Source organism: Arachis hypogaea, chromosome 6, assembly GCF_003086295.3.
Source record: "Arachis hypogaea cultivar Tifrunner chromosome 6, arahy.Tifrunner.gnm2.J5K5, whole genome shotgun sequence".
NCBI lineage: Eukaryota > Viridiplantae > Streptophyta > Magnoliopsida > Fabales > Fabaceae > Arachis > Arachis hypogaea.
This window is the reverse complement of record NC_092041.1, coordinates 115826281-115841590: the sequence shown is the minus strand read 5'-3', so window position 1 is coordinate 115841590 and position 15310 is coordinate 115826281. Positions and strand designations below refer to the sequence as shown.

The window sequence follows — 15310 nt, the reverse complement described above, 5'->3', positions numbered from 1 at the left end:
TGTGTTGAAGTTGCCTCACAGGTTTTCTTTCTAGTGTAATAATGGATTAAGAAATGTGTTAAAATTTCAGAGGGGCTGTGTTGTTTCGTGATAAGCAAGTCGGTAGGGGTGTTCATAGATCGGATCCGATCTAAAAATTGCGGTATTTATATATTTTGCGGACATATCCGAGATCCAGTCCGATCCGATAATTTTGGTGCGGATCGAATAGAGATTTTGGCTATATCCAATCCGCGTTTACTCCTACAAGTCAGGACTAAATTGTCTTTGATATTTTGTTTAGGTCACGTCTTTTGAAAAAAATGAACACGGACCGAATTAGAGGTTTATATAGTCGGAAGATTTTCGGATACATATTTAATTTAGTGAATAATGGTTTCATCATTTAAAAAAGTAACGCAATCAACTTTAATTTGTGGGAGTTTAACAAAAAAAGAAAATTTTAGTTAGTGGGATGGAACTGAGTGAGTTGGATGTTTAATCTAGAGACAAGAACGTAGGGATAGAAATGCTCGGATCAAGATTTTCTAAAGTTAGAAAGTTGGTAAAATGATGAGTAAATGAGTTGATTATTTTTAAATTAAAATAATATTAAGATATGAGGTACATATTTTATAGAAGTTATAAAATCAATAATGATTAACTTTTCATTTTATTACTTTTATCAATTTTCTCACTTTAAAGGATTTACATTCAAAATGTTCCATCAATAACATATATTAAAGCATTATATGATGCACCAAATTTAACTATATATTAAAGATTATCCAACAAGATTAATTCCAGTGAAATCATCACTAAAGTTTCAGAAAATGCATGTTGTTTCATTTACTACTTCTAACCTAACCAATGCAACTTTACATATGCCAATGGTTGATTTTAGTGTGTAATATTAAACAATGTTTACCTAACTTTTCATTCAAAAAGTTAGATGAAATTTTAGACTTTTCCTTTAAAATAATGAATATCCATACCATAGGATATCTTGGTTCATAATTTGAATAACCTATTCATTTTCTTTTTCAGTTTTTACCATGAAGAGAAAAAAGTGCCAAAATTATATGAATGTAATTGAAAAAAAAATCTTGAAAAGATGTGTATATTCTTCATGGTAGTAAGTATAAAATAACTTACAATAGCACTATTCATACTTTAAATATTTTTATATTCTTATAAAAATATGATTGTTATTAATTAATTGTGTATTTAATTAAGAAAATAAAAGGAATACATATTGGTTGTTAATATAGTGTTTACCATAAGGAACTTAGATGCAAATAAACCACACCATGATCATGAAGCAAGATTAGCTAACATGAAAGGATATTACCACTTAGCTTATATCCTTTTACACTCAAAACAAGTAATAAATGATTGACATTTGAAGCATTGAAACTTTTCAACCAAGATTGAAATTTACACTACTATAATTCACAGCATCAAAATCCTATTCCCACTCCAGGAAAAAAAAAAGACTGAAAATTTCCTTGAACAAAAAGCAAAAAGAAAAAAAAAGAGAAAGAAAGGGTAATTATGAAATGAAAAACAGAAAATTACAATCTTCACCAGCTTTTCTTATGGCTGTGTTTTGCTGAAGACTTGTTCTTAGAAACTTCATCATTAGAATCACCAATAGAAATCCTTGGAGACATTAAACCATCTGTGTTCATCTTATTCTCACTCCAACCTCTAACCTACTCTTTCTTAATCTTCACTTTTTCTTCATTCACCACCATTTTCTTCTCACTAAATCCTCTAACATAATCTTTCTTCTCATTATTCACCAACCCTTCATTGATTACAATCTTCTTGGTCTCACTTACCCCTCTAGCATAATCTTTCTTCTTCGAATTCTTCGGCAACATCCTTGAATTTGATGATGATCTATTACTACCCTTCAGTGCAGGGATCACATACCACAAAATGCAAGTGCAAAGTGTTGAAACTGATCTCCCAAACATTGTCAACAACACCAAGATTAGTATCATAACCATTGGAACATAGAAACATGGCTTCCACATATCAAAACTCTTCAAATTCCAATTCAATCTCTTCTTTTTCACCTTCTTATCACCATTTTCCAACTTGGGTTGCTTTGATTCATCCACAATTTCACTTGATTCAACTGTGGGCTTGTCACTTTGATGAGGATGATGATGATCTAACTTTCTTGGTTTCATCACTTTGAGTTCTTGGCTCTTGTTGTTGTTCTTCACCTTCACAACTATAGGAACAAAATCATTGGTGCTAGAATATACAAACCTAACAAATGAAATTTCATGAGGGTTCATCTGTGAGTAAATCCTCTGCCTCTTCTCATCAAGATCAGCTAAGAGTGCAGAGAATTTGTCGAGTCCACGTGTCGAAAAGGGATTGTCCTTCTTAGTTTTGGATTTTCTTGGAGTTGGGCATGGTAGTTCATCATCAGCTTCATGATGGAAAGTTCCACAACCAAAATGGCTCAACATATGGGAAAACAAATGACTAAGGTTTTTGTTTCTTTTGTATCAGAAAGTGTTTTGTGAAGATTTTATGATATGGCTACTATGGATCTTGTGTTTTAAAAATTGAAAGGTTGAGAAGATGTACAAAAATTAAAAAAAAAAAGTCTCTAAAGTCAAACTAAAAAACACATAGAAACTTGAGGTTAATTCTATAGAAGTTTCCATAGAGTTATTATTAGTTTTTTGACCAATGAGAGAGAGAGATAGAGATGAAACAATATAATGTGTTGCGAATGATTATTTCCACATTTAAAATAAAAGGTGAAAATTCAGGTACGTCGACTTCACGTGAAGTTGATAGTTGAGAGTCGTTAGATGAAAATTTAATTAAATTAGTTAAATCATCTAACAGCTGTCAGTTATTAATTTTATGTAAAGTCAACTACATCTGAGTTTCTACCAAAATAAAATTGATGTTTATCGATATCAAATACGAGTTGCTTTTAATTTCTCACATATTTCTAGGTCTTATAGGTCAAAAATTAAATTTTATTTAAGTATTTATTATTAATCAATGAATTTTTGCATATATAAAATCCGATTCAAATCTTCAATACATATTTAAAAAATAAATAAACTAATAATAATATAAAAAAGTGAGATTTATTGATCTAGGTAATTTGGTTATAACAAAATTTAAAAGTGAAAAAATTGTGGAAAAAAAAATACTTAAAATGTTGGTAGCACATATTTAATACTTACTTCAAGAACATGTATTAGCATCCATTCTTAAATTTATTTCATATAGTTTTTAAATGTTACATGCTAAAATAAATAGTTATACATAACTCACCAAATAAAAAATTATCCATATTCTTATATCATATATTAAATTAAATGCATTAAATCTGTTTCGAAAATATATAACTATTTAGGGTTTGCCATAAAATGAGCATTATCAACACATAATATTATATTTTGACGTTAAAAAAAAAAAAAGTTTTCCTTGTTTATTTTAGTCTTTCTTGACCATTTACTTCTAATATGAATTCATTAGATATTAGAATCTAGCTAGTGCCGTAGGAAATCAACTATGGATCATGAGCTATGCTTGGTGCACATGTAACTTCTGGAACAGACTATGGACTTAGTCTATAAAATCATAAATATAAGTATTTAAGATGTAGCATGTTTCAACATGACAACAATACTTCAATTTTCATGTCAATCAATTAATATCTTCTAGAAAGAACTTTGTTTGAACATGACAATAAGAGTAGTTATCAAGAAAAAAAACAATGGACGTATTTGCTAATGTCAAGGATTCATATGTATAATAATATTTTATCTGTGATGTAATAATATATATGATATTGTGATTGTGTTTGAAATTTTGTGTTGCAATGCATGGAAATTTTATGTATTCGGTTTTCCCAAAATTAGTCTTTCAGTTTATTTTAGATTTTTATGTTTAGTTGCACTGAAATGCAAGTCATATGCTATGGAATAATTTTTAATTTAGTATATATTGTTTTAAAAATTTTAAATGGGGTCCCTGTCTTGAATATAATTTTACAATCAGGTGTTTCGTTTAATCTAATATTATAAATTCTTTTATATTCTCATATTATAATAATCTTCTAATTTCTTATGGGAAAAGCTAAAAGCTTATCTAATTAAGCAAAAGGTTTAGTTAAAATAATAAATTACTTTAGGTACTTGATTAAAATATTGTATTTAATGGACATGATTAAAAAAGAAAAAATTTAGATGGCTAATACTTCTTTTTTATTTATATCTTACTTTTGAATTAACCAACTCTTCTCTTTTATTTTTTATATTATAAGTGTTGGTTTCTAACCATTTTCATTAAAAAAATTTAAAATTATAAATATTTTAATTATAAATTAGTTTGAATTACAGGACTTTACTAATAAATTGAACCTTGGTTTTAAACATACCAAGAATTCATTTGTACATTCAAATAAGTGATGAGTAATGCTAGGTAGACAAAAAAAACAGCCAGAACTTGTCTTATTTAGCATTAATTAATTGTCGCAACAATTAATGAATGCTAAATAAGACAAGTTATGGTTGATTTTGACTGATTTTCTTTGGTTACCAAATATTTTCGTTTGTTTTTATGTGTGTTCTTAATTCTCCATATGATGCTGTAGGATTGACTTGGACATTTATAGCAAAAGATTACTACAAAGGAAAACTGAAAATTGAACTAAATACATATCCAATAATAAATAGTCATACAAATTTGTTTTGTAGGGAAAAATTGGTTCCCTGATTAGTGATTGCAGCAGCCATGATGTCACAAGAAATAAATATAAACATTATTGTTAACACCCACCTCAATATTATCTTCATCACAAGGATGTTTTACATCTGCCAAATCATCATGATTTTTATTTCCAAGTTTCTCTTTGCTGAAAAATAATCCTAGAAGAGGTATTAAGAACGTAGACTTTGTTTTTGATAAGAAAAGAACAAAACACACATACACACAAGGGTAGACTTTGCATTGCTTGCACTTGAATAATATTATTAAAGGTAGATTACTAAATTGATTTTTTACGTTTTGGAGTAATTTTATTTTGATCTTTAAGATTTAAAGTATCCTATTTAAATTTAAAAAAATTTTATTTAGTTTTAAGGTAGTCTCACCGTGAGATCAAAGTTAAATAATTAACAAAATATCCTACATGACAACAGTACAAGAATAAAAATGATAATTTGAAAAATAAGTACAAATTTCAGAGACACAAAATTAACTGTGGATACATCAATACATTTATTTATTATTCTCCTTAGTTCTATATAAAATATTTCATTTAAATAGTAAAAAAAATGATAACTAATTTGGTATACCCAAACGTAAATGACCAATTTAATACTTTATCTTATTATTAATTATGTTTTGGAGATTTATGAATTCTTTTAGCTTTTATAAATACAGGTCATATAATATTATTACCTATAAAAACTTTTACATTATTTTTGTCCTTGTTATATGCTTTAGTTTAAGTCCTTGTCATATAAAATTATAAATACTTTAAAATATGTATTTAATTTATGTTATGTAAATATAAAAAATTATCATAGTCATCACATGTTTGTAGAACTAAAAATATTATCTTCATCACAAGGATGTTTTACATCTGCCAAATCATCATGATTTTTATTTCCAAGTTTCTCTTTGCTGAAAAATAATCCTAGAAGAGGTATTAAGAACGTAGACTTTGTTTTTGATAAGAAAAGAACAAAACACACATACACACAAGGGTAGACTTTGCATTGCTTGCACTTGAATAATATTATTAAAGGTAGATTACTAAATTGATTTTTTACGTTTTGGAGTAATTTTATTTTGATCTTTAAGATTTAAAGTATCCTATTTAAATTTAAAAAAATTTTATTTAGTTTTAAGGTAGTCTCACCGTGAGATCAAAGTTAAATAATTAACAAAATATCCTACATGACAACAGTACAAGAATAAAAATGATAATTTGAAAAATAAGTACAAATTTCAGAGACACAAAATTAACTGTGGATACATCAATACATTTATTTATTATTCTCCTTAGTTCTATATAAAATATTTCATTTAAATAGTAAAAAAAATGATAACTAATTTGGTATACCCAAACGTAAATGACCAATTTAATACTTTATCTTATTATTAATTATGTTTTGGAGATTTATGAATTCTTTTAGCTTTTATAAATACAGGTCATATAATATTATTACCTATAAAAACTTTTACATTATTTTTGTCCTTGTTATATGCTTTAGTTTAAGTCCTTGTCATATAAAATTATAAATACTTTAAAATATGTATTTAATTTATGTTATGTAAATATAAAAAATTATCATAGTCATCACATGTTTGTAGAACTAAAAATATACATCCTATTTTACTTCATTTTCAATATTTTATATCACAGTCAAAGAGACTTTTCTTTTTCAATATATAGTTCTCAATTTCATGGTTTTCATTTTGGTAAATTATTTCTCAAGTTTATTGTATTTTTCTCTCTAATAAATTATGAAATGCGAGATATCTATTATATATTAGATCCCTAAAAAAGGTATTTATAATGTGTTTTTTATACAGATAATATTCACTATATATTCTCCTAATTATTTTAAAAATTTAGCTTTCGTACATAGTTAATAAATAATTAAATATATAGAAAAATAATAATTAATTGTAAAAATTAGTTTAAAGTTGCATACTTTAATTTTATGTTTGTGCTTTTTTTTTTTTTTTTTTTTTTTTTTTTTTTTTTTTTTTTTTTGGTCAGTGGATTGGACAACCCCCAATCCTAGGTACCCCAATGGATTGGACAACCCCCAATCCTAGGTACACAACACACCCACACACTCCTCACATATTTATCATATTTTTTCCACAAATGCATCCTCTAGAGTTTGAACTCTAGACCTTTAGTAATGGGGAGGGGGTGAAATGCCACTGAGCCAAGGCTCTTCGGCGGCATGTTTGTGCTTTAAATTTAGTTATGCACAAGTTGGGCTTGTACATTTTTGGGCTTTTTGTTTTAAACATAATTTAGTGGGTTTTAGAATAAGGTTGTGCTGCTCCAAAATTTTGATTTGTATTAAATTCGTTTTAATATTTTTTTATTTATTTGTAAATAAATTTTACTTGCATCTAAAATAACTAAAATATAATTTTAAAAAATTTATTTCCCAACGGTTAATACTTGAATGATTATTTAAATAAAAAAGGATTTGATTCGTGAAACACTGTTACTAAATAGAAACTAAATATTTTTAATAGAGAATCAGATATGTTGCAAAATTAATTTCCAGTCACATACAAGTTTCTCTTCTTTAGTATTAGTTAGTTAACCATTTAATTAATGAAATCTGAGACACCTTTAGTACATGCAAATATTAACACTCTATGATCAACTCCCTACTTAAGGGGTTCTAATTGTATTATTCTTAAACAAATAATATAGTCAAAGTCAACAACACTACACCATAGTCCATAGGACATTTAACTAACACAAGATGAAGTAGACATTGCATTCCTTCCAGCTACTTCCATATGCAACAAACTTTTATTTCATATGACACTAAATTTTATTGAACTAACACAACATCATACATATATCTGAATAAATTGGATCCACTAAGGCAAATAAAGCTAACTAATTAATGATTCAACTGAACCATCTTGATTATTTCATATGGCATTAATTAGTTAATGTTATTACAAATTTTACATCTCTAAAAAATATTTCTTTTAGATAATTTACATAAATTGGATCCTAAACTATTGTGGTTATTTCAAATGTTATTTTATATGTAATTAATTAGTCAATGTAAATGAAGCAAATTAACCAATGACCTGATCATTATAGAACATCATTTTGTTAATTATTTTATTACATAGAGCCTTAAACTAGCCAAATAAAAACATGGCATTAAATTTAGGATAATTTATCTAAATAAAATGGATGGAAGAAATTTTATTAAAATACAACAATTGAGATTCTTTTACTTATGTGTCCTGTCATTGTTTTATGTAATTCGTGATAACATACCACATTTTAGAGGATTATACATAAATCGTGGCAAGTTACTGCAGTTTATGAAGAGAGTTGTTTGATCATAAACCATTGTAACTTATAGTGGTTTATGAAGAAAGGTTTTGAACATAAATTATTGTAACTAGGCACAATTTATAAAAAAATATTTGTATGCATAAATCTTTATTACTTACCATGGTTTATGAGGAAAAAAATTCTATATACACACGGTAAAAATTTATACAATATTTTTTTTAGTTCCAATCAATTAGCATTTAAAAAATCATCATATAATCACCAAAAAAAATCATCATATAAAATAATAAATTTAAAGATGATTTTTTTCCATTCATTTTATTTAGGTAAATTACCCTTAAATTTATCAATGCAATCTGATGACAGAACAAAAATGCAAAGTCAGAACATTGTCCCTTCTTTTTTTTTTTTTCTTTTTTTTTTCAGTGGGACAGACTTAGATTAATTACAAGCTGTCATCATAATTGGAGTGGGATGCAAGATTACTATAACCACAGCACCTGCAAGATGCAGCACACACCAGACCCATCATTGCAATGTTGCACCAAATTACAGGGTGTTACATTAAAATAGACATAGCCATCTATGTTTCTTCATAAATTAAAATACATACTTTATAAGAACAATTTTAATGTAATTTTCCATTATTAGGCAATATAAACTTAGGAAGGTGAGAAATTATGAGTTAATAGAATTGTACTACATTTGGTAGTAATAAATAAAATACTAAATGGCATACGGTTAAAGTCCTACAAAATAGAAAAAGACAATTTGAATAAAATATATTTGAAGAGAAAGAGATAACACCAAAAGGAAAAAAATTTGTCATGACCTAAACAATTTTTAAGTCAATTTTCATTAAAGAAAAAAACAAAAAACAAAAAATGACATAAACATATGTCTCTACTCTCTACCTCTTTATTTTCATGCATTCTGTCCCAAAATAAATATCAAAGGCTACCTAAAGTTAATAAAACTTGACCTACCCTTGTAACTCAAGAAATCAATTGTTACTATTTGGAAAAAGTAATATTCTAGAATAAAAGTAAGCCAGCTAGATATTGAATAATAAGGTGCTGGCAGTGCCATATTTTAGCCACTGGTCCCCATGATTACAAAGTGTCTTTTCTTATCAAATACACATTGATTAAACCAAAATATCTAATCAAGATTGTGACTGCTTACTTGGATTTTTCATAGTGGATCTATTTTAGTTTAATAGTTAATAACACTAGTTTTGTACACCAATTTCTGTTTGGAGTATTGTTACTAAATTAGTATTTTACACTAATTATTTAGGACTTAATTGAAGGCCCTACTTGAAGATATATAATTTTTATGGTGTAAACTACATGGATGACATAAACTTGAAGGCAAAAAAGTCAATGAATTCTTTCTTGGTAGGGTAATCCCTTTTGCAACTTTCACTTTACATTATGCATGATTCTTCTCCATGTTCCAAAGTGAGACTCAGATTATCAAAATAAACTTTGTTAATGATGTTATACAACAATTAAGTTTATCCTTTACTAAACATGAATCACTTGAAAAAAAAAGGATTCTATCTAGATCAATTTTACAAATACATAAACATGTTATTAGTGTGATAAATTTCTTAGATTTTACGCATTTATATTCACAGTTGAAGGCAGAGAGAAAAAAATAAATAAATAAACTAATAAATAAAGAAAATGAGAAAGTGTAGTTAGGTGCTTAGAATCTGATCAAAATGATTGTCATGTCACTATAATTGTTAGGAGGTTGTGCCTTTGTCTCCGCAAATTTCTGCATTCTATCCTCTCTCTTTTCTTCTTTTTCCTTTTTTTTCTCTTTTGTTTTTCCCTTGGCTTCATCTTTGATCCTCTCATTGATCTTTTGTTCTTCATTCAGTTAGTAACAACTTAAAAGATTCAGAAGAGAAAACAAAGAAAGAAAGAAAAGCAATGGCATTTGCAGGAACAACTCAGAAATGTATGGCTTGTGACAAAACCGTTTACCTTGTTGATAAGTTGACTGCGGATAACCGAATTTTCCACAAAGCTTGCTTCCGCTGCCACCACTGCAAAGGAACTCTCAAGGTATCTCTCTATACTCGCGCACGAACGCACGCACGCACACAATTAGTTCTTGGTAATATAGCCTTGGATCTGGTGTAATATAAGCAGACTAACCTGATACTGATAATTATGTCAGTAGTGGTTGATTCTACGGCTTGAGATGTTAAATTCCATGTTGAAATTTTGATTAGTGACAGATTAATGTATCTGCAGCTGAGCAACTACAACTCTTTTGAGGGAGTTCTTTACTGTAGGCCGCACTTTGATCAACTTTTCAAGAGAACTGGTAGCCTTGAGAAAAGCTTCGAAGGTAAGAAACCATTAATTCCTTCTCTTTTATCTGTCACTCACACTTTTTGATGCATCATTGAATCTCAGTATTTCCTTTCTTTACTTAATTAGGAACACCAAAAGTTGCTAAACCAGAGAAAAACACTGATGAGGTAAACAAAAATTGAAATCTCGGTTCTTGCAACTCACAAAAGCACATTCAGCTTTCTAACATATCTCTTAACTCTTGTTCTGTTCTAATCAGAAACCTGCAGCAGCAAAAGTTTCAAGTATGTTTGGTGGAACAAGAGATAAATGTGCTGGTTGCCAAAAAACTGTGTATCCAACTGAGAAGGTAACAACACAATTCAACCATAGCTTCTTTCCACTATTACAAAAATAGCTTATTAATGATATATATAGGTCACTGTGAATGGGACTCCTTACCATAAGAGTTGCTTCAAGTGCTGCCATGGAGGATGTGTTATCAGCCCTTCCAATTACATCGCGCACGAGGGAAAACTCTACTGCAAACACCACCATGTCCAACTAATCAAGGAGAAGGGAAACTTGAGTCAGCTTGAAGGTGATCATGAGAAGAGTGCAGTGCAAGCGAAAATCAATGGCGAAGAAGTCACGGCTGAGACATAAAATGCTTCACAAAGGAAAGAGTCTTGAGAGTTTTATTCCTTTGATACGGTTCTATGTTTTCTTCCCCATATGTTTCTACTGTGTCTCATGCTTTACCAGTATTTTGAGTCCTGGAAATTGGAATATACCTTTACCAGTGATAAATATTGTATTGCATTTTTCTAATCTTGATGATCTTCATTTGCTATTTCCCATGTTGTGAGTGTTGATTGATTTAGCAGTTACTCATGCTTTTGCAATGTTTTTAATAAACTTTCATACTTTCATTCATTAATAGTGAAGGTAATAGCCAATTAAAAAGATTATGCAGGAAATCAGCAATCTTCTCTATTGCAAAGTCCTTCCAATAAACATTTTTTTAAAGTTATTGCTATGCAATAATAATGTAAAATCCAATGAAATACTTTGTATTGTAAGACTTTTAAGATAATGAGTAACTGAATCAGATATTTATACTAATTTGACAATACTTGAATTGATATTTGAGTAACTAAAATAGTTGCACTAACAATATATACAAACTGAATCCATTTTCTCCCGGTCATCAAGAGAAAGAAAGTACAAGATATACTTTAGAAAGGTCACAGTGTTTCAAGACATAAATAAGTAAATAATTAAAACCACAATTGAAAGGCTACATTGTGAAAGGCCAATGCTTGAGTATGTAGAGGAACAACACAAAGCTAAAAAGTGTGCTGCTTGCACATTTCTTATCCTATTTTTCTTCTGCATCTATTCTAAACATTATCTGTTTTGCCTTTGGGGTGAGGAAGTAAAAGGAAAAGAGGTACCATCTAGGAAGATTGTAATTATTTTCACAGCGAATAAAATAATATGTCACAGGGTATAGGTGACATTGATCTAACTACCTATGAACAAAGAATGCAGAAGAAAGAAATCAAGGATTCACTATATCCACAATACAACCGTTGCGGAAAATATGCTTCATGTCTATGACAAAGTTGTCACAAAGGAATCCAAATCCAAAAGTATCATTGTGGTATTGCCAAATCCTTCCCTCTCCACTCCTTGGATTTACTATTCCAGCTGCATCTGGAATAACTAAATCATAGCTTGAGCTTATGTGAAGAATTCGTTTGACAACTTCGTTGTCTGACAAATGTAACTGCTGAAATGGGTTTACCACTTCGACATCGGACAAGTGGAACTGCTCTTGAATTTCAGAGCTTGTTTGAAGCGGTCTGATATGAAGCCGGCTGTCATACAAGGTTTCTTCCTCCAGAGAAAATGGAGTCTCCAGAAACGTCGTTTTAGATGTCCAGAAAACCGGGGCATAGTTGGAAAAGCGCTCAGGAGGATCCCCAACTCTTCGGCAAGCAATGCCCCCGATGTCATCATACACCACAAGGTAAAAGGCTAAATTCATGTCATCACAGATTCCCTGCAACAATGATAGTAAAGAGTCCAATGAGCCAAAGTGCTCCACTATCATCCATCTTCATAATCATAATAGAAAAGGGAAAATATTGAGCACTAGTGCACTACACCATGTTTCATTTGGAACACATAGTGCTACCAACATGATTTCAATATAATGTCTGCATCTCCACAAGATCATAAACATCAGAACTTCTCAGCATTCTTACCAGCTATTGAATTCCCAATTCCCAATCACTTCTCTTAACATTTTGCAATTTGATTATTTTGACCCAAACAACCAAGTATTTAATAGTTCAACTACTCTATGATATCATTGCAAAATGAAAGATATCAAAGAAGGCAACTTATGCACATAATCGAGCGTAACAAGAGGGAACAGCATAGAAACACCTTCCAAAGGCCTTGTAAAGGCCGCGATGGTGTTGGTGAGCAATTCTCGATCTTCACAAAATGCTCAGGCTCCCATTTCCTCTTAGCCAGCCTCTCCTTCTCCCTTCTCCTCTGCTTCCTTGACTTATCACTTCCAGGGCTAGTCCTATTTGCCAAATGCTGATAAATCTCAGACATCAACCGGTCTGGCAAGCTTCCTGGCGATCCACTGACATCCTCCCCGACACTACCGTATTCATCGCCGCTTAGGTTCCCAGGACTCATACTCCTACTACATCCATTCCTCTTCTGATCAGAACTCCAACTCGAAGAATTTGCAGCAGCAAAGCTCTGATTTTCCTCCACAACAAAATGCGTCCTCCCCATGAAACTCAAATTCACTGGAATCAACTCATTCTCAGTTAATCCAACCTGTTACAATTTACATCAGAGACTGAACAAAATGAATCACTCAATTTCACTTGAAGCATTATACTAATTCAATCAACTCAATATAACTAATTGACTAACTATCCTGCACCAGAAAAACTGTGTTTTTGTCAGTTTTTATTTTTGTTTTTTTTTTTTCTAATTATCACAAAAGGTGATTTTTCATTTTTCACATTAAAAAAGAAAAAAGCATTACACAAAAGTTTCCCATTCCAATTTAAAAGCTTAAAAAAGGTTTTTTTTTTTTCCAGCTCGTGACTAAGAAGCCAAGGAGAATACATCTCTACATTAAAAAAAAAAGAATCTTTCCATCCAAAACAGCTGAATTGTGCATTTGTATTAGCTCATTTAATAAATAAATAAATTGTCAAAAAAAAAAAAAAAAAACTCAAAAATAATCTGTTACCAACAAACATGCTCTTAAGTAATGAGCTTATGAAACAACCTCCCCATTCGCCGGCACCGCCGCGAACTCCGGCACGGAAACCTCACCGCGGCCATCAGGATCCAACAAATTAACGATCTGGCCATCATCCGAAAGACCCATCCAAAGAAACGGAGCTTTAACAACGCCATATGACCCATTGGTCGACGGAGAAACCCTAAATCCCGAAATGCAAGTATCCCACCACTCAAAGAAGAGCAACGAAGGCGAAGAAATTGAAGCGCTCCCTGGGCCGCTCCGGCGCCAGAAGCCAATGAGATTCTCCCACTCGCTTAGAGTTCTATAGAGGTGCCTGTACGTGACTGCACCCTTCACCCATTTATTGATCTGTGTCTTGGAACCCCACCTTCTCTCGCACATCGTGAACCAGAGGCGCGAATCGCTGGTGCAGAGCGAAACGAAGCGTTTTGATGTGCAGGAGAACGTGGCGATTTCGGTGGGAGAGAGAAACGACAGTATGCAGAGCTGAACGTCTTCGGGAAATCTGAAAACGACAGAGACGAAGCCATTGTTGTTGTCGTTTTGGGCGTTTCTTTTCTTTTCTTTTTTTGTGTGGTTTGAACTTTGAAGTTTCAAGTGATGCGAAGTGTTGGGTTGCAGAAAATTAAAAAGGTAGAGAAAAATGGTAGATTCTTTTCAACTCTATGGAATCATTCTTTCTTTGGTCTATATTACTGGGCTCGGGTTCGTGGTCATCAGTTAAACGGCAACGACTAACGTCACGTATATTCAGACACGCTTGCGTTTCGTATTTTCATGTTCGTTCCGTCTTAAACGACCCATAATATTCGAAACGACATGCTGTTTTTGGGTCGTAATTGGTTTGGTCACTTTGAGTGAAGGTACTGGATACTGGTTATCATAATGGTCACGGCCCAATGGAGGTATCTAATTATAAATTCGTTAATTTAAGGGTAAAAAACCATTATAAGCCAATGCCATTTAGAATTGACGTGTATAAGCCAAACTGAAAATCGTTTCAATAATGCGCCAGATGCTATATTTATATAATTCGAACCAGTGTGGTTCGAACTGCATATGATAGTAATTCGAACCAGGGCAGTTCGAATTATCAGTTGATTGTTCTTCATAAATCGAACCAGGTTGGTTCGAACTAAGAATGCACCTAATTCGAATAAGGTTAGTTCGAATTACACACAGCACGCGTTTCCAAGTAATTCAAATTTGACTATTAAAAAATTAAAAATATATATATTTTATTTCATACATTAAAAAAAAGCTAACAAAATATTTAATTACGAGACTTCTTTAAAATATTTGTGATCTATCAATTCGAATTCCAGACAATACTCTTTTGTCCATTTTTAATAGCTCATAAATATTTTTTAATAAATTTTTTAATAAATTTATTTAAATTATACTACAAAAAATATTTTATCCTATGCAAAATAATTTAAAAAGAATGGCTTAAAAATGTTAGGAGTACTATAAAAATTTATAATGTTCTAATAACTTAGGTAAATACATGCATGTACTCAAATTTTAAATAAAATACTCTACATAATCAATAATAATTTAGAAATGAAAGAAAATATTTTATTCCATACAAAACAATTAAAAAATATATTTTGTGAGAATAAAATATATTTCATAACA

General features: G+C 30.4%; 2 protein-coding genes across 4 annotated transcripts; one reads left to right on the top strand and one right to left on the bottom strand.

Moving 5' to 3' along the window:
- Positions 1–9303: 9303 nt before the first annotated feature.
- LOC112756043 (LIM domain-containing protein WLIM1) lies at positions 9304–11215 on the top strand. 3 transcript variants are annotated; one of them, XM_025804445.3, is made up of 6 exons: positions 9304–9450; positions 9941–10128; positions 10321–10417; positions 10510–10550; positions 10643–10732; positions 10801–11215. In XM_025804445.3, the coding sequence occupies exons 2-6, from the start codon at positions 9994–9996 to the stop codon at positions 11026–11028; spliced, it is 591 nt and encodes a 196-aa protein (XP_025660230.1). In that variant the 5' UTR covers positions 9304–9450; positions 9941–9993; the 3' UTR covers positions 11029–11215. The 3 variants fall into 3 exon arrangements, with proteins under 3 accessions (XP_025660230.1, XP_029149447.1, XP_025660231.1); XM_029293614.2 differs by having other exon boundaries at positions 9443–9513; XM_025804446.3 differs by lacking the exon at positions 9304–9450 and adding an exon at positions 9512–9810.
- A 262-nt stretch (positions 11216–11477) lies between these two features.
- Positions 11478–14522, bottom strand: LOC112757892 (F-box protein At3g12350). The gene is made up of 3 exons (XM_025806442.2): positions 13694–14522; positions 12820–13230; positions 11478–12430 (listed from the first exon to the last, which is right to left on the bottom strand). Exons 1-3 carry the CDS (start codon positions 14051–14053, stop codon positions 11927–11929), a joined length of 1275 nt encoding a protein of 424 aa, XP_025662227.2. The 5' UTR covers positions 14054–14522; the 3' UTR covers positions 11478–11926.
- Positions 14523–15310: the final 788 nt, after the last annotated feature.